This window comes from Mus musculus, chromosome 3, assembly GCF_000001635.26.
Source record: "Mus musculus strain C57BL/6J chromosome 3, GRCm38.p6 C57BL/6J".
NCBI classification, from domain to species: Eukaryota; Metazoa; Chordata; class Mammalia; order Rodentia; family Muridae; genus Mus; species Mus musculus.
The window spans coordinates 133,297,554-133,317,245 of record NC_000069.6 but is presented as its reverse complement, the minus strand read 5'-3'; the positions used below and the strand labels follow the sequence as shown (position 1 = coordinate 133,317,245).

Below are 19,692 nucleotides of genomic sequence, written 5' to 3'. Positions count from 1 at the left end.
AGCACGTTATCACTATCCATTATCATTATCAGCCTCGTTATCATCCACAGTTAATGAGAGGCCGGAAGGCTGAGTCTGCGAAAATCCTGAACACTGCAAGTTTCCAAATATTTAGTCTTACACTTGCTCCCGTTACTCTCACCCTCCATGTATAAGAATGTGTCACCACCGCCATGACTCTGTAGTATAATTTCAAATCAGGTATGGAAATACCTCCCACAGTATTCTTTCTGTTTAGTATTGCTCTGGGTCTTTTGTGTCTCCCCATAAACTTTTAGATTGTTTGTTCTATGTCTGCTGAAGAATGGCTTTGGAGTATTGACTGGTAGGATGGTTATTTCCACAGTCTCTTTTCTGCTAATCCATGAGCACTGGATGTCTTTCCATCTTCTAGGGGCTCAATGTCTTTCTTCAGTGTCCTAAAATCTTCATTGCAGAGGTCTTCTGCTTCCTTGATTAGGCTTATTTCCAGGTGTGTGTATATCTGTGAGTGTACTATGAATATCGTACATTACAGGTAAAATGAAAGCAGTGAGGTGGAAGACTGGGGTAGAGGGGTTTGAGGAGGGAAGGGTGTGGGAGGACGGGGTAATGTGTCCTTAGGGAGGACTACCCTAAAATACACGTGAAAAAAAGCCATTGGTAAACCCACGATCCTTGACTTATTGAAGACATATAATTGGAGGATGGTCGAATACATGGAATATGGAAGAAAATGGGAAAAATATAGGGGTTAAGGATTAAGTGGGGATGAAGAAAAGAGACGCGGGAGAAGAAGAGAGGTCATAAATACGCTAACCAGAACTATGGATGTGAAAAAGCTCTATGGAAAACCACTAGTTAGTGAGCTCGCTTAAAAATCTAATTTAAAAAGGGGGAGTTTGAATGAAGTACCCTACCTGAGTGGACAATGGCACTTCCAGAAGACGGCTATAAATAAAGGTCTCAGGGCAAGGCGTGGGATACCCTGCTATTGAGCTTTTTGGTCACGGATGCCCCAGAGGTCTTCAACCACATAGGCTATTGTCAGGCCCTTATTTACCTACTAGAGCAGTATCATAAGACCCATTGCTGAAGACACCACACACTTTGGCTGCAGGACACAGGCTAATTAAAGTCAAACCTAACAGAGAAACCTCCTCCCCGCTGGCTAGCTTTCATGCTGCGAGAATGTTCTCTGCAGGCTGCTGGGGCAGAAAACACATTCCCGCTCCTCCCTAACACATTCCCGCTCCTCCCTAACACTGAACACTGACGTGCCAGGTAAGACCATGCTAGAGAGACCCTGAGCTAAAAGATGTCATCGAAGGTCAGAGGCACCATGCATCATGACACAGTTAGTTCAGCCAGGTAACTTGTCTGAGGTTAGAAAGCCTGAACTGAAACCCAAAGGCCTTGCTTGCTGGCCTGCACCTGTCACCACAGCATAGAAGAAGCTTCTAGAAGCTTCAGGAACCACCCTATAGGGTACTTCCCTGGCTGAACGCCATGAAACTCCAGAGCTACGGGGACAGTGGCTCTCGGCCTTCCTAAGCCTGTGACACTTTGATACAGTTCCTCATGTGGTCGTGACCCCCAACCATAAAACTATTTCCAGTGCTACTTCAGAACTGTAACTTTGCTACTGTTATGAATAATAATGTAAATATCTGATATGCAGCCCCAATGAAAGGGCCACTAGGGTCACAATCCACAGGTTGAGAAACACTGCAAGAGGCTGTTAACAATGTTCTAAGAAGTGAGTCGCATGGCTCAAACGTTTGGGACATGTTGCCTTATGTCCGAACTCTTCAGAACTTTAATGTGTACATTATTATTCTCCAAGATGGCAGTAAAATGAAATGTTTTAGTTAAGCCACAAAACCCTAAGTTTGAAGGCAAAACTAATGCGTAAAATGGACGCAAGTGTTCAAGAAAGCACAGTTTGGGTTACCGGGTCCAAGCCTCTCGCTCCACGATTTATAAAATGACGTCAAGAAATGTAAAGGGCAGAGACAAGGGTTCAGCAAGTCACTAAGCAAGGCCACGGGGCAGAGAGGCGTGGCAGTCCCCGACTCGCTTTCCCGGCATCACCCAGTTTCGTGTCTCTACATTTCTACATATTCCAATTTTTAAAAAGCATTTCATCAGCCAATTATTCTTATTAATTTGGAGGAAAAAAATTGAAGCTCAAAAATGCTCCGTCTGCAACTGTATCAATATCTCAGAGACTTGGAATATGTGTAAAATACGGGCTATGTTTCCATTGCTGAACGATGACTTTCATCCCTAACTCTGGCTTTTCTTCAGTTGAAACAGAACACCCTTGAATTGCTCATAGGCACCAGCACCAAATGCATCCAGGTTGGGTCCTTTTTTATATAATTTTATTTATTTATTTATTTTGATATTACAGTGAGTTACTGTAATGAGTAAACGAAACTAGGAGTTAGCATTTGCATCTCCTGTCCCCCTTCAACCTCTCCTTCAGTGACTGTGACTGTCTGGATTAAAAGTTCCTCATCTCCTCTTCCCCAGCTCACCCTCAAGTAGATTGACTGCCTTTTCAGCCGCCCCTTTCAGCAGTCCCGGGCCACTGGTGCCCTCTGGTGGTAGGTACAGGAATTGTCTAACTCCACTTTCCAGTAAGAAGCCATTTGAACCCTTTCCCCAGATAGCGCCCAATTTTATTCGGATTTTTGCCATTTGCTGCAGTAAAACATTTTGTCTGTTTTTCCCTTCTGTTCCGCCCTACTCACTCTATTAAATAAAAAATAATTTTTACTTATGACATCCTAGTTTCACAATAATCTTATGTATATTTGATGCTAAAAACAAAAACCAAAAAAACCGAATTACAGGGTAGCCTCAGAGATGCTGTCACAGATCTTGTCCAACACAGAGTACTTGAATTTCTACTATGAATGCATTCAATGCCTTGAAGGAATACTAGTGCTGCTAGGACCTTGAGAGGATTGGAACAAGGTGCGCTGCTTCCTCCTAAGACAGAACTGCCCCCAGCAGCACACAGCAGAACCAGGATTAACACCCAGGCCTCCCCACCCCAAATGCAGTGCTTGGCCAACTGTGCAGTAGATTGCAGGCCCTCAAACAGCTTTTCTCTGCCTTTTTTACATTCTCCACTATCAGTTATCTTTTTTTTTATTTTTGAGGGCAAGGCATGGAGCTGTACTTCAACCCCTGCTTGCTCAGCACACTTTTTGTAGACTGCGCCCTGACCTAGGTAGGTTGTATCTCATTATAGCAGTAGTTTCAGGTTAAGCTGTACCCTGAGAAACTCCATTCTACAAGCAGAATTTGACTCCCTTTTAAGTCCAAATGCGGGGAGGCAAGAGGACTCTGCACCTTGGTGAGCAATTAAACAACCAGCTTAATAACCTGCATTTGCTCTCCAGGACCCACATGTGTTACTGGCATGTGCATGTATGCATACACACACATATGTGTAGCTGGCACATGCATGCATGGACACACACATGTGTAGCTGGCATATGCATGCATGGACACACATGTGTAGCTGGCACGGGCATGCAGGCATACACACACATGTGTGGCTGGCATGTGCATGCAGGCATACACACATGTGTAGTTGGCATGTGCATGCATGGACACACATGTGTAGCTGGCATGTGCATGAATGCACACACAAACACACACAAGTGCTACAACATCCTCCCATGGATGCCATAAAGAAAAGCCTGTTTGCAGAAGGTGTGGGGAGCCCCACACTGGGAACCATAGACACTGTATTTCTGCATTGGGGTTTCTAGTCCCATTAAAAGAATCTAGAAACAGACTTGAAAGGAAGTGTGATGACAATCGTTTTAGAAATTGAAGAAGAATCATCAGAGGTTGCAGGCTGTGGATTGGGGCAGCTCCCTGGGAGAAGACTGGGAAGAGGAAGAGAGAAAGCCATAGCTGGTGAGCAGCCACGTGGTGAGAGGGGGAGGGATAGCTTCAGAAAGTCTGGAAAAAAGAAATAACTCTGTTTTCCAAGTAACTCAGAAAAGTGGGCAGGCTCAGCAGTGCTCTGTAAGCTTCGATGCTGAGTGAGGGTGTCTGGGAAGGATAAGTACAATAGCCTTATTACACATAAAGGGCATAATTATTCCTCCCATCTCCTTAGCATAGCGCTAGGCGCATCAGCCTCCCTGACAGCCAGTCTCGGCGAGGTGACTGACAGGCCCAGATGGATTAACTCTTATGGGAGTTGACATAATGTTCTAATCTTTGGAGAACACCAGCAGGTCTTATCTCCACCCAGGGCCAAAGGTTCATTCTTTTGGATAGGAGGAAATTGCTTTTCCTCATTGAGCCCCTACAGAGCTGTATATCCATCCTCAATGGCCTTGAAGAATGACATTCCCCCTCCCGTTCCCCCCCCAACAGTCTCTAATCTCTTAGAAGATGGGAAGAGAATGGGAAATAGAAATAACTCATTTTTGTTTTGTTTTTAATGAAAACCTAGAGATCCAGAATGGATTAATGTCCGGACCAGACTTTCAATCACACCTTCCTTCATAGGTGGCTTCCAGAACAGAAGTCAGAAGAGATGAGGATCCAGGGCTCCCTTCCAGCACTCCTGACCAGGAGACAGACAGCTCCCACTGTCCCTGGGGCTTCAGGTGCAGCCTCCTAGAATTCTTCTGGCCCACTCCCTCTCAACCCTTCACATGGACAACCTGACTTAACCACGAAGCTCAGCTCAACTCTGACCCCGTGGCTCTCGGCCTGGTTCAAACCTCTGACTTATCTGATTTCCCAGCACCTTGAACAAACACCTGCAGTGATTCTCTCTGCATCTGCAACAGCCAGTTTCTGCCTTTTTGTATAGACACTGGGAAGCCCTAAAACAGCTACAGCCTCTTTTAACTCTTCTGCAGCCATTCTGTAACCTACACATAGAGATGTATTTACCACAGGGTGTGTATGCGTGACCTTGGAGTTAGCAGTAACTAAGATTGGAATCGAGAGCCTGGTTTGAGCTGGGGAGATAACTAAATTGGCAAAACCCTTGGCTGTGCAAGCAAGCAGTAGGATGTGAGTTTGCTCCCCAGAACCCAGGTAACAAAACCAAGCAGGATGGTGCATGCTTATTGTCCCAGTCCTGGGGAGGCAGAGACCAACAGATCTCGGTGGCCCCTGGCCATCTAGCCTCACCTACCTCCAGATCAGTGACACGCTCTGCCTCAAAAAATACAATAAACAGCACCCAAGGATCAAGACGTCATACTGCTGGCATGCACCTGTGCACAAAGAACCTGTGTTTGCCTGCGCCAGTAGTCAGGGGTAAAGTGGGGCTCCATAAACCCCATGCAGCGTCTCAATTTACTGTTATTCCATTAATTCTGTCACCGTAGAAAGACTACTGTGTTTCTGATAGGAGACATTCATGACATATTACTGCACTTATTGAAAACCCAAGACACGTCCACCGTATTATACCCACAGGCTTTTCTGCTTGGGCTTTCTGCCATTATATAACAGCATCTCTTCTGGAAAACACTCCCAGTGGCTGTTACATTGTAACTTTGGGAATATAACCCATTCAGAAATGAGCACACATATTAAGGGCTTCCCTTCCTTCTGTTGTTTTATTTTTATGGTTGCTCTTGTTTGGAGACTGTTGTCTACCCAGGATCCGGTTGTGTACACACCCTCTTTTAAAAGACCTAAATCCATCTCGCCTCAACAAGAAACAAGACAGGGTCTCTTGTAGAGGAGCAAACAGAAACTAATTGTGAAGAAACTATTTATTATAAGATTTATTACAATGACAAGAGTTTGCCATTCGAAGTGCCCCATGTGTTCAATCCAGGAGACAGAGGGAGGTGTACTACTGTGAGTTCCAAGCTGCCCAGGGCTGCCCAGTGAGGCCCTGTCTCAAAATAATACAAAAAAAAAAAAAAAAAAAGAGTTTAAGCTAGGTTTGCTCCTTTATCACAAAATAATCTTCAACCTTCAGCTCCAGAAAAGTAACTGTAAAAATCAAAGTACAGTTATTAATGATTTCAAGTTATACTATAAGTCCGGTGACTTCTTTGAACATACATAGCCGCTTCTGCAGCCCTATCTTATAGGGGAAAAAAATTCTAATACTTAGCAAGTTAAGACACTCATCCAGCATGGGGGTCTCGGAACAAGATTTAGCTTCACCTCTTCAGGGCGGAACCTCCTAAGAGGTGTGCACAAGCCTTGACATTGCAACCGCTCCGCTACCTGGTATTAAGTAAAGGAGGCCTGAAAGCAACCCATCTACGTGGCTATTTTCACGCGATTGTTAACGAGACCTACAGAGTGAAAAGAAAAAGGAAAGTGGCCAGGAGCTTTTCTGTCTTTGGCGTCAGCCCAGGGCAGCCCAGACGGCCCTCTTTCTAGGTTTTGCTCAACGTACAGGGCAAGAAAAGGCACCACATTCTCGCCAGAACGCCGGCCAATCTCCTGCTTGTGGATGGCATTCAGGGTGCAAACTTTTAGGTTAAAAACTCAGTTGACTGTTGCTGTTTTTAAGTTAACCTTACCAAACAAAAGGTTTCGTGATGGCGTTGTGCACACAAGCCTATCCCAGCGCCTGGCTCACATTCTCCTCCCACTTCCTCCCTGCCTGTACGCCTGCGCTGACAGCAAGGTCGCGGTCGCAGGCAAACTCGCTTTCGGAGTGAAGACCCCGGTCCCCAAAGTTCTGCGGCCGTACGGAGGCGGATGGGCTTAGCAGCGCCCAGGAGGCGGCGCGGGCGAGCGGCGGGCCACGGCGCGGAGGTCAGCGGGAGGAGCTCAGCGCCGCGGGCCGGCTGCGGTCGCTGCAGAGGGCGGTTGGCCCCGCGCCACCCTGCGCACCGAGACCGGTCCCCTCCGCAGCGGGCTTGGGCGCGGGCTGCGGACCCGGCCGGGCAGAGCAAGGCAGGGCAGGGCACGGCGCCGCGGCCCCTCCGCCGGCCGGCGCGGAGCTGGGCGAACGACTTACTGAAGAACAGGCGGTAGTCCTGCGAGCGGGGATGGCCCAGCTCCTCCGTGCGGTACAGGGACATGACGCGGCGCGGAGGGCGGGCGGCGGCCCCCACGCGCCACCCTCGGCCGACGCTCAGCAGCGGCAGCAGCGCGCGCATGGCGGACGGTCTGCGAGAACCGCAGGGTCGGTGCTGGGCCCGGCGCGGCCGCTCGACGGCGCCCCCTGCCGCCCGGAGCCCGCACTGCCTCCCCGCGGTCGGCCTCAAGTGGCATCAAGTCCCACCCTCTTCTGCATTCCTGGGGCCACCTACCTCTCCACTTTGCTCCACAAGCCCTCAGAGGCCGAAGACCATCAAGACAAGGACCTTAGAAGCCCCAGGAATTCACCACCACGCACCCACTCACACACTGTCAGTGTCTGCGGTCAGACTTTGATTACATTAATGTAGCACTTGGTTGCATGCATACCTCCAGAAATTTCTAAAGGAACATCCAAGCCGGAAGGAGGGAGTGTACACACACGCGCGCGCGCGCGCACACACATACACACACACACACACACACACACACGACTATAATGTATAATGATCGAGCGTCCTTGTGAAGACATCTGACACAGATTTATCCTAAATCTGTAATTCCCTCAAACGCCACTTCCTCCATAAGGCCCTTTAATATTTAACCCAAGTACAGGTAACTTTTAACTTCTCTGCAATTGCATACTTCACAAGTATTTCTGTCTGGTCCGGTGGCCACAACTAGTTACAACAGCAGTCTTTGCAGTCTGGTCCAGTAACAACGGGAGCTGTGGTTCTAAGGAAGGAACCAACCATTGCCCTTTTCTGTAGACCAGTTGATTGGGAAGACCTCACTGGAATGGTCTTCCGGACCTCTACCAGTTTCTGCTCCAACTGTGAGCAAGGCTCACATCCTCACCTACTGGGTTCTTTCTGCATCTAAATTGTGACAGTTAAAACCCAAACTGGTTTTACCCAGGTTTCAGAAAGGATCTCTTAGAGGTGCCACTAGCCACTTAGACATTGCTTAGCCTAGTCTCTAAAAAATTTTGACATTAGTGGCTTTGTAACACGTCAACATGATTAGGCGGAGTTGCAAGCTAAGTTGTCCTATAAAAAATGGAAACATTTCCTTCCTGCGTTTATTTCATTGATTTATATGATTCTGCCTATGTTAAAAAAAGAAAGCTTAAAATTTCACCTAAACTTCAAATATTGGATATTTGAGAAAGAAATTCCTACTGAAACAAGGTTCTGGGCTGTCTAATAGTCTAGATTCTTAAAATTAGCATCAAATTCCGGGTATGTGATTTAGGAACATATTACTTTATGGCATTAAAAAGAAATGGCTTGATTTTGAACATATAAAATCTCATCTTTCATTTTCTATAATTTACTGAAATACCTGTGGATCAAAACCGAATATACAATACATGTTATGAGAACAAAGTTGGCTTACTGGTTAATTTTAAAATACAAATTTCTGAAGATATTTATTCAACAATAGTTGTCCATTTCAAATGTAGACATTTGGAACCTAACTCGCTGAATTTCCTCTGTGGACATCTGTCACTATCATGTAGCAAGTGTGGGGGTTTGAATAGGTAAGGCCCCCATAGACTTATGTGTTTGAATTACATAGGGAGTGGCACTATTAGGAGGTGTGGTCTTGTTGGAGGAAGTGTATCACTGTGGGGGCCTGGCTTTGAGGTCTCCTGTATCCAAGCTCCGCCCAGTGTGGAACACAGTCTCCTCCTGACTGCCTTCCAATCAAGATGTAGAACTCTCAGCTTGTCTAGTATGGCTGCCTGCATGCTGCCATATTTCCTTCCATAGTAATAATGGACTGAACCTCTAAAACTGCAAGCTACTCTCAATTAAATGCTTTCCTTTATAAGAGTCGCCTTGGTCATAATGTCTCTTCACAGTAATGATGAAATTAAGACAGTAAGTGTGTGTCTTAATTTTTAATTCTAGGACTTTACAAAACAGGGGTAAAGACAAATGTTCAAAAAGCTCTTGAGCACAGATCCAGAATTTACAAATAAAAGAGAAAACTGGCTGAGCTTGGAGGGTTGGGGTGACTGGTATGTAGCCGAGCTTAGCCATCATTCTGATTTTGTATCTGAGAATAGTGAGGTGTCCAGGAGCCAGTCCAATGTGGAGCCCAGGAGACAACTATAGCATGGAACTTGCAGGACTTGCAATATATTGAATAGCTTTTAGTCTATAGAAATTTAGCTTATGGTCACTTCACAATAAACAAAATACCAGGTTGCTAACATGAGAGACAACCTTTGAGCTTTTCAGATTTTTAATTAAATGGCTTTCCTTTTCCTGAAGTATGTGTGAAGCAGATGCTGTTGATTTTCCAACTAAACAGGAGTGAAAGCAGTCCATGTAAATGGTCAACTCTAGGTTGGAGACCTGAGTGGGCAGGGGTACCCACCACCCCAGACGAGGCCCAGATGATTCCAGTATAAGCTGCAGATGCCAGATACAGAGCTGCAGAGTTTGGTGTTCACCTCCTCAGTTTAGGTCTTGCTATGGTCTCATCATTCTTAACTATGCCCTTACTGCTCTCTGTTGGATTTTGTGCCATTGTATATTAGAAATATGTAACTTTTTCTGCTGGGTCTCACCATAAGAGATTGATTGAGCCCCAGTAGAAACTTTATGCTTATACTTTTGAATACTCCTGGAACATTTATACTTTGGGTACTTCATGAAATGTAATAAATACATTTTGTGTTATAAAATTAACATGAGATTTTTTTTTCTTCCTGGGATAGAGGTGGAATATCATGATTTCAAAGTGACACTTGTCTGGTGTGTTGACAGAATGGACTGATGAGTGTCAATCTGCACTACTGACTAGGTTTGAGAGCAGCAAAGAGACACACATCCAATCATAACTGTGAGATTGTTTCCAGAGATGCTCAACTAGAGAGGAGAAGAGGGGGAGGAGGAAGAGGAGGAGGAGAAGAGAGGAGGAGAAGGAAGAGACGGAGAAGGAAGAGGAAGAGGAGGAGAAGAAAGGAGAAGGAAGAGAAGAAGGAAGAGGAGAAGGAGGAGGAAGAGGAGGAGGAGGAGGAGAAGAAGAAGAAGAAGAAGAATTAGAAGGAAGAAGAAGAAGAAGAAGAAAAGAAGAAGAAGAATTAGAAAGAAGAAGAAGAAGAAGAAGAAGAAGAAGAAGAGGAAGAGGAGGAGGAAGGAGGAGGAGGAGGAGAGGAGGAGAAGAAGAAGAAGAAGAAGAAGGAGAAGAAGAAGAAGAAGAAGGAGAAGAAGAAGAAGAAGAAGAAGAAGAAGAAGAAGAAGAAGAAGAAGAAGAAGAAGAAGAAGAAGAAGAAGAAGAAAGGAGGAGAAGAAGAAGGAGAAGAAGAAGGAGAAGAAGAAGAAGAAGAAGGAGAAGAAGAAGAAGAAGAAGAAGAAGAAGAAGAAGAAGAAGAAGAAGAAGAAGAAGAAGAAGAAGAAGAAGAAGAGGAAGAAGATGCTACGTCTGGCTCTATCACCTAGTCAGCAGCACCCTTGTGGTATCACCTAGTCAGCAGCACCCTCATGGTTTCCTGACTCACAGCCCCTGTCACTGGCACTGTCAGACGCCCTGCTCATGACATACATCTGCTTCTAGCTTGAGACATATGTCTGCTTCCGGCTCATACTGGCTTTCTTGAGGATCACTCTGTTCTCTATGTATTTACTGCTGACCCCAGAACAGCCGTTACCCCTGAATGTTAAGTTTTGTAAGTTTCAGTTCCATGAAAATTCTTGAAAAGATGGCTCAACTTGTTAGGCTTCAGCTCTGGATACCTTGGAAGGACAAAGTATATATTAATATTGGTCCAAATGAAAAGAAGAATGCCTGAGAAGCACCTGAAAAAATGTTCAACATCCTTAATCATCAGGGAAATGCAAATCAAAACAACCCTGAGATTCCACTTCACTCTAGTCAGAATGGCTAAGATCAAAAATTCAGGTGACAGCAGATGCTGGCAAGGATGTGGAGAAAGAGGAACACTCCTCCATTGTTGGTGGGATTGCAAGCTTGTACAACCACTCTGGAAATCAGTCTGGCAGTTCCTCAGAAAATTGGACATAGTACTACCGGAGGATCCCACAATACCTCTCCTGGGCATATATCCAGAAGATGTCCCAACCGGTAAGAAGGACACATGCTCCACTATGTTCATAGCAGCCTTATTTATAATAGCCAGAAGCTGGAAAGAACCCAGATGCCCTTCAACAGAGGAATGGATACAGAAAATGGGGTACATTTACACAATGGAGTACTACTCAGCTATTTAAAAAAATTAATTTATGAAATTCCTAGGCAAATGGATGGACCTGGAGGGCATCATCCTGAGTGAGGTAACCCAATCACAAAGGAACTCCCACAATATGTACTCACTGATAAGTGGATATTAGCCCAGAAACTTAGGATACCCAAGATATAAGATACAATTTGCTAAACGCATGAAATTCAAGAAGAACAAAGACCAAAGTGTGGACACTTTGCCCCTTCTTAGAAATGGGAACAAAACACCCATGGAAGGAGTTACAGAGACAAAATTTGGAGCTGTGACAAAAGGATGGACCATCTAGTGATTGCCATATGCAGGGATCCATCCCATAATCAGCTTCCAAACGCTGACACCATTGCATACACTAGCAAGATTTTGCTGAAAGGACCCAGATATAGCTGTCTCTTGTGAGACTATGCCAGGGCCTAGCAAACACAGAAGTGGATGATCACAGTCAGCTATTGGATGGATCACAGGGCTCCCAATGGAGGAGCTAGAGAAAGTACCCAAGGAGCTAAAGGGAACTGCAACCCTATAGGTGGAACAACAATATGAACTAACCAGTACCCCGGAGCTCTTGTCTCTAGCTGCATATGTATCAAAAGATGGCCTAGTTGGCCATCACTGCAAAGAGAGGCCCATTAGACTTGCAAACTTTATATGCCCCAGTACAGGGGAACCCCAGGGCCAAAAAGGGGGAGTGGGTGGGTATGGGGGACTTTTGGGATAGCATTGAAAGTGTAAATGAGGAAAATACCTAATAAAAAAATAAATTAAAAAAAAAAAAGAAAAGAAGAATGCCAAAAGTTTGGGTTCTCTTACCGCCTGAAAGACAAAAGAGTACATGATACGATAGTATTATATTTTTAATGCAGTCAGACATCATAGGAATCACTAATACTACACTAGACGTGGTTGCTTCCATTTGTAAAGGCTACATTTTTGTAGAAGCTAATGAAAACAAAAATGAAATCTTTTTCAAATCTAAGTTCCTTGTCCAGCCTCCTAGAATTGCAAACACCAAAGGGGACATAGGCCCTTTCTCTTCTACATCCGGAAGTGCTGGTGAGAGCGGCGGAGAGCTCAGGTGAGATAATGACAGATGAGATAAACAAGAAAATGAGAAGTAGCCCCATTGATGCTTTGGTTTCTTCCAAAAAAATGGTAATGAAAAGTCCAGTGATTTTCCTTTTGTTCACGTTCTATAAATAATTTTTCTTACGCTAAAAATGATTATGATCCAAATCTCAAGGAAATAAATGAATCAAGAAGCAGACTGACCAAGCAAATAGAAGCAGGTTGAGAGTTGAGAACTTGGTTTAGTTGTCCCCGTCTGGGGACAGAAAGGGATATGTTAGCATGCTGAAATTCTTGCCGGAGAAATCTCATCTGGGTCATACCAAGCCCGTGTCTCACACACCTCTTAAAAACCAAACAGAGCAGACACATTGCTTTTACACAGGTCCCAGGGATTTGCAGAGTGTACTTAGGGTTTAGCACTCAGGCTTTCTGGCTCCTCAGTAAATTGGACATAATAACATTTATCCACCATATGAGAATCACATATGAGCTAACTACATACTGTTAAATGGCATGAGGAAAACAGAATGGCTTGCTTGATGAAGTATTATGACTGCTTTTAAGCTAACATAAGCATGGAAAAATTTTAGCCTAGTGACACCTTATAAATTTCTTATAATATTATAAATATAGAAACCATAGTGATACTTTAATTCAATTCAAGGGTTGAGCCAGTAAATTGGTAATAATGGGCTCTGAACAAAATCTAATGAGACAACCCATCTTCTCTGCCCACTCTGTAGATTTTTTTTTCCCTTCAGGCCTTGAGCAATGGGAATTAATTTTGTTTTTTAAGTGATTTAACTACAGGACTTCTTCCCCCACCCCATTTCTTATACATATTCTAATTACATGGAAGAATGGGTTTCAAATTGAATTCAGAAGAACTGGGTTCCAAAGGCAGTTCTTTCAAATAAATTTTATGTAATCCATTAAAAGAAAATGTGGACAGGATTAATTTATATCAGACCTCATGCTGACCCCAAAAGAACCTCCACCCCACCCATGAAATAGTTCAGCACAGGTTAAACTTAATTTTTTTGTCTTTTTTTTTTAATGGAGAGAAGGCGTAAAAATCAAGTAACTGGGCAGTTTTCTTTATTTAAAAAAATGATTTTTCTTAAATAATATAGTTTCTTTCTCTCCTCCTATAATCAAATTTTCATTCATTTGACTAAATTTGTTTTTAAAAATTACGATTGGTCAAAAGTAGGACAGCAAATGTATATAAAACAATGAAAAAAAAAAAACCCTGCCCCCTGGTGAGATTCAGGCATTAAACAAATAACCACGTGGGCCTATGGATAGAAGTTAAAACAAGTGTCACCGTGGAAAGTACTTGAGCTGTGACAGAATAGCTGACAGATCCAGTCTGGATTAAAGGAGGCTTCTGTATGGACAGGCCACTTCAGGAGTTAGCCAATGGAAAGGCAGCTGTGGGACAGAGAAGACACAAAAGTCCGGAGGCAATATTTATCTGAGGAATACTTCCGGATAAAACATTTGTGGCAGTAAAATGTATCTTATTACCTCAGCTTGGGTTTCTACGCAGAAGATGCTGAGACAGGATCACTCCCAAGGCAGCATCCTTGAACACAGGAGGAAAGCAGAAGGAAGAATGCAGTTTAGAGCTTGGACTGGGGTGGGGGTTGGGAGGTAGGGTGGGGGCTGGGGAGTAAGGGGTAGGGGAAGTGTATAAGAACAACACAAATTCCAAAGCAGCTTCGATTAGCTGACAGCGCACATTAGGGATAACATCGCTTGTTCTCTTATCAGTTGAGCATGTAAACACTTTTAACAGGTGTTTCTGGACATGCTGATGGTCAAAGGTCGCTCCTGGTGGGTTGCGCTCCCAGACATCTGTCGGAGCCCTCTGGATTCAAGAATGAAAGTCACCTGGAACTCACTTTGTAGACCAGGCTGGCCTCGAACTCAGAAATCCGCCTGCCTCTGCCTCCCGAGTGCTTTTAATATGCCTTGACCAGCTCAAAAGTTGGGCAGTTCTAATCCTCTGCCTGGCTAGCATACATTTCCCTCCAGTAAGCACTCCTGGCTCAACACCTTCTAAACGTTTTATCTTTGCTGCCCCGTTACCTTCTGGGCAGCCTCTCCCGTAGGACTTCTTTCCCTTTCCTCCTACATTTTGGATGAATTTTCTTCTGCAGCTCTAAATCTTATTCATTGCTCTCTCTCAATCATAGGGATTCTCCTCCTCTCTTTCTCCCAGTACCTAGCCTGGGGAAATCTACAGGCACCCCCTCAGCCAACCTGCCCAGCCACTGGCTGTTGGCTCTTTATTGATCGATCAAAAACCAATTGGGGACAAGGACCCCTTCCCGATTTGGGGGGCCGGATTAATTCAAAGCATTAGAACCAATCTCTAACACAAAGGCATTCACTGAAGCCGAGAAAACAAATCTTTCCTTGTAGTGGGACTGAGTGGAGTTTCTCCATGCCCACGGCCAACATCCAATTTTATATATCTTTACAAATAAGCAGTAAATAAACCAAAAATACAATAGAAGACAGAAGTTGGGAATTCACTCATTTTTTTAAAAAGTCAGAAATTATCAACAAATACTATGTTCAGTTATGCTCAAACATTGTTGGCAGTACTGAGCAAGATGAAGATGGGAGAAAAGTCTTTTGTGTTTTAGGTTTATCTTAGTGTATGGCCATGGCAGTAGCATGTCTACTCATTGTGGGATCCTGGATGATGCTCACTCCAGATATGACACACTTGTTGGTGAAGGTGCATCCCCAAAGATGGCTCATTACAGTGTGCTATAACTCTTAATCGCGTTCTCACGCCCGGCCAGGAAAGACGCAACAAACCAGAATCTTCTGCGGCAAAACTTTATTGCTTACATCTTTGGGAGCCAGGAGGGCAAGCGCCCAGCGCCCAGCCCCAAAAACGAAAGCCCCTTCTATATTTTTAGGAGCCAGAGCTCTGGCGCGCCAAAGCGCAGAGCGTGCTCTATTGTTTACATCTTTAGGCAGCGAGCGAGCGCAGGGCGCGCAGAGCCAGAGAGATGCCAGCGAGAGCGAATGGCGGAAAACCCCGTCCCCTTTTAGGAGGAGTTATATTTCGCCTAGGACGCATCACTCCCTGATTGGCTGCAGCCCATGGCCGAGCTGACGTTCACGGGAAAGGTAGAGTACAAGTAGTCATAAAATACCCTTGGCACATGCGCAGATTATTTGTTTACCACTTAGAACACAGGATGTCAGCGCCATCTTGTGACGGCGAATGTGGGGGCGGCTCCCAACATCTCCCCCTTTCCTTTTAATAAGAGCAAATAGGCCACCCAACTAAAGAGAGTGGAGATAGAGGTCAAATCCCCAGTGTGTAGGTAAAGGAGCCATGTACAGGATTAGCTCTTAGGCTCACAGGCTTTTACCCAGAGCAACCCTGACCTGCTCCCGTGTCGTTTTTCCTGGGGGAAGGGAACTAGGACACTGAACCTTCATGAAAGATGACATGTCTCCCTAGAATAGGCTCATATATGCCGCAGAGCCTTTCTACTGCAGTGCTTAGCCGTGCAACTCTCTCGGGCTGCTGAAGCACACTCACTCTATCCCGTGCAATGAGACTAGCCTCGTGAGATGTAAGAGCTGAGTGGCCAGCGACCTATTGCCTAAGCATAGATAACCATATATCAGGGGGAGCACCATGTTCTAGAGCTGCAAGCGCCTGGGCAATAACCACCTTGTCTCTCCTAGTTTAGGCCTTAAGCTTACAGACCAACCAAAGAAGCAACACTAATCCACAGCAAAGTGTATCTCCAAATAATATCAATCCCACCCATTCTTTAAAGAAAGAAAATGCTGAGGAGATCCAATTGGGTAATCCTTTGGTCAGGGACAGGTCCAAGCGCGTGGAGTTGACCTGAAGTCTCAATTCCCGAAGGATCTGTTCAAATTCAGCCGTCCAATTCTGTAACATATACTGAAAAAGACTTTTTGACAAATTAGCTGTCCTAGTAAATTTCTCATACTGAATGGAAGTAACACACAATCTCGGAAACTTTTGTTTACACCCCAGCTGAGTTATTTGTCATAATACATCTAGTTGTATCTGGACAAGATCTATGAGTTGATTAACCAGCATGAGACCTCTCTGTATCTTGACATTAGCTGAGGCCTGTTCATCTATGACTGTAGTCACTGAGGCTGACAAAGTGTTAATGGTGTCAGTCGTCTGGACCTGTCCAGACAGAGCCAAGGCTGTCTGAATTAAGGCCAAACCCAGTTCCCAGTTAGTGGTAAAAAAGCAGGAGAATACTTGAGCATTATACATCACCGTCATTGGGAGTGGAAATGTCGACATTATCCCCCAACGCTGCTCTCTTTTTATTATTGACGCCCTGGACATCACCAAGACGAGGGACATTAGTATTCCCTTGGTCAGTCTGGATTTTTCGGGTGAGTCTTTCTGGTATCCAAAATGGGTTGTCTTCATTCTGTGGGAAAACACAGATAGCTCCCCTGGATCTTATCAAAATAGGATCCGGGCCATACCATTTATTATCAAGGACATTTTTCCATTTAACCATCTCATTGGGCCTATCTGGCTCTGTACAATGACGTTCAGCCGCAGTATGGCCATGAGCATCAATATTTAAAAAATTGAGTGTAAAGAGTGCCAAAGACACAGACACTCTTGGTGCTCGGGGTAAAATCTCTTCAATTCCCCTCTTCTGTTTTATAAGATAGGTTTTGAGGGTGCGATGCGCACGCTCAACAATACCCTGTCCTTGAGGGTTATATGGAAGTCCAGTCAGGTGGGTCACGTCCATCTGACGGCAGAACTGCTGAAATTTTTGAGACGTATAAGCTGGTCCATTATCAGTCTTAAGGAGTTTGGGTTTCCCCCAAGCACTTCATGCCTCAAGACAATGTTGAATCACATGTGAGGCTTTTTCTCCGGTTAACGGAGAAGCAAACATGATGCCAGAACATGTGTCAATGGACACATGGAGATATTGAAGTTTTCCAAAGGAAGAAACATGTGTAACATCCATTTGCCAGACCTGTAGAGGTCGAATACCGCGTGGGTTAATTCCCACATGAGGAACTGGCAAGAACTCACAGCAGCTTTGACATTGAGTAACAATGTCACGGGCTTCTTTTCTTGTCAAGGAGAAACGACTGCGTAATGTTTCAGCCGTCACATGAAAATTGTTATGAAAATTTCTTGCAGCCTCTACCGGGGATGATAGGGCAGCAGCCACCACTTTAGTGGCCTTATCTGCCAAATCATTTCCCAGAGCCATGGGGCCAGGTAGGCCTGAATGGGCTCTAACATGAGTAATATAAACAGGAAATCTTCTAGATAACAAAACTAATTGTATTTGCTGAAAAATATTGGCAACTCTACTGGAAGGCTTAATCACTCCAGCCACTTCTAAAAGATTTACTGCATTAACCACATAACAGGAATCTGACACAATATTTAGGGGTTCTAAAAAGGTTTTTAAAACTTCTAAGACCACTAAACATTCTACCACTTGAGGTGAATTTTCATTATATTGTTTGGATACCACTTTACCATTAGCCACATAGGCACCTATGCCAGTTTTTGATCCATCAGTATATACCACAATCCCATTTTTAAGTGGGTTTCTTCTAAACATGTAAATATTGATTTCTCTCAAAGGAGGAAATATGCGTGACATCCATTTGTCAGACCTGTAATGGCCTGACGCCACGAGGGTTTACCCCTACGTGAGTAGATAAAATTTGACAACAATCTAAAGGCATTATTAAGTAATCAGAATCATTTCTAGTAGAACCAATCCCTCTTGCAGCTCTAGGAATACCAGAGGAAGAAAAAACAGCCATGTAGGCTTGGCAAAATTATTAGTTGAGCTATTCTGTCCCCTTGTGATATAGAAAAGACAACTTGAGGACAAGAACAGAGAACCTGAAGTTCCCCTTTATAATCTTGATCTACAACTCTAGGGTGGACAATAAGACCTTGTAGGCTGCAAGAGCCTGCCTCTGTCATTATTGTCCAGTGGCTTCACCTGCTCGGGAGAGCGCCTTCCAGGCCCTAATAGCCTTTTCATCTGATTCAGAACTACTAAGAACTGGCTTCTCTAATTGATCTTTTTTCTTTTCTTTTTCCTTCTTCTTCCTTCTAATCTCTCCCCAGGTATTCTTACCTGACCTAAACTTTTCCTCAGGTTCAAGACCCTTGGAAAGGCCTGTATACTTATTTTGTGTACCATATTTTCTCTTTGCTCCTATTCTCTCTCCCCGCTTTACTTCTGATAGATTGTCCTGAACTTCATCCAGAATCCGCCCTGCCTTAACCACTTGATAACATGTGAAAAGGAACAAAAGGGCTTCTAACACTAGAGAAAGTTCAAGGCCAAACATACCTTATAAAGCTATTTTCCACTTTACTTCTGATAGACTGTCTTGAATTTCCTTAGAAAGTTCAAGGCCAGGCTTACCTCGTAAAGCTATACTTACGGGTTACCGCCGTTCCCCAGCTGAAAAGTTCTGAATTCATGCAGTTGAATCCTTCTTAACAGTCTGCTTTACGGGAACCTTTATTACCGCGACCCGCAGTTCTGGTTCTGGAATGAGGGATCTTCCTTGTGCCGGTCCCGAGTTTTCTTGTATTTTTTCGTCCCGGATTTTTTCTCGTCCCGGAATTTCTCGTCCCGGATTTCAGCACCAATTCTTAATAGCGTTCTCACGCGACCGGCCAGGAAAGACGCAACAAACCAGAATCTTCTGCGGCAAAACTTTATTGCTTACATCTTTGGGAGCCAGGAGGGCAAGCGCCCAGCGCCCAGCCCCAAAAACGAAAGCCCCTTCTATATTTTTAGGAGCCAGAGCTCTGGCGCGCCAAAGCGCAGAGCGTGCTCTATTGTTTACATCTTTAGGCAGCGAGCGAGCGCAGGGCGCGCAGAGCCAGAGAGATGCCAGCGAGAGCGAATGGCGGAAAACCCCGTCCCCTTTTAGGAGGAGTTATATTTCGCCTAGGACGCATCACTCCCTGATTGGCTGCAGCCCATGGCCGAGCTGACGTTCACGGGAAAGGTAGAGTACAAGTAGTCATAAAATACCCTTGGCACATGCGCAGATTATTTGTTTACCACTTAGAACACAGGATGTCAGCGCCATCTTGTGACGGCGAATGTGGGGGCGGCTCCCAACACTATAACCAGAGAGAATTTCCACACAGCAGGGGAAGTATAATAATATTCATTGATAAATTCATAGGATTACCTCTATAAATTAATCTGAGAGCAAACAAAAATCTCTATGTGTTGATCATAAATGCACCTCAAATTCTAGCCTTGTGATTTGAGGTAAGCCATCCCTACAGC

The 19,692-nt window shown here is 44.6% G+C and overlaps 1 protein-coding gene across 4 annotated transcripts in view; it reads right to left on the bottom strand.

Annotated features, from left to right (window-relative positions):
* Positions 1-7,187, bottom strand: part of Ppa2 (pyrophosphatase (inorganic) 2) — a 68,177-nt gene extending 60,990 nt beyond the window's left edge. For 2 of the 4 annotated variants that reach the window (XM_006502216.4, XM_030252857.1), the window contains exon 1: positions 6,965-7,187. In XM_006502216.4, the coding sequence (XP_006502279.1) occupies positions 6,965-7,106 (142 nt within the window). In that variant the 5' untranslated portion in view covers positions 7,107-7,187. The remainder of the gene's footprint in view (positions 1-6,964) is intronic. The other 2 variants (NM_146141.2, NM_001293641.1) reach the window with 1 other exon arrangement.
* Between the last annotated feature and the right edge of the window lie 12,505 nt (positions 7,188-19,692).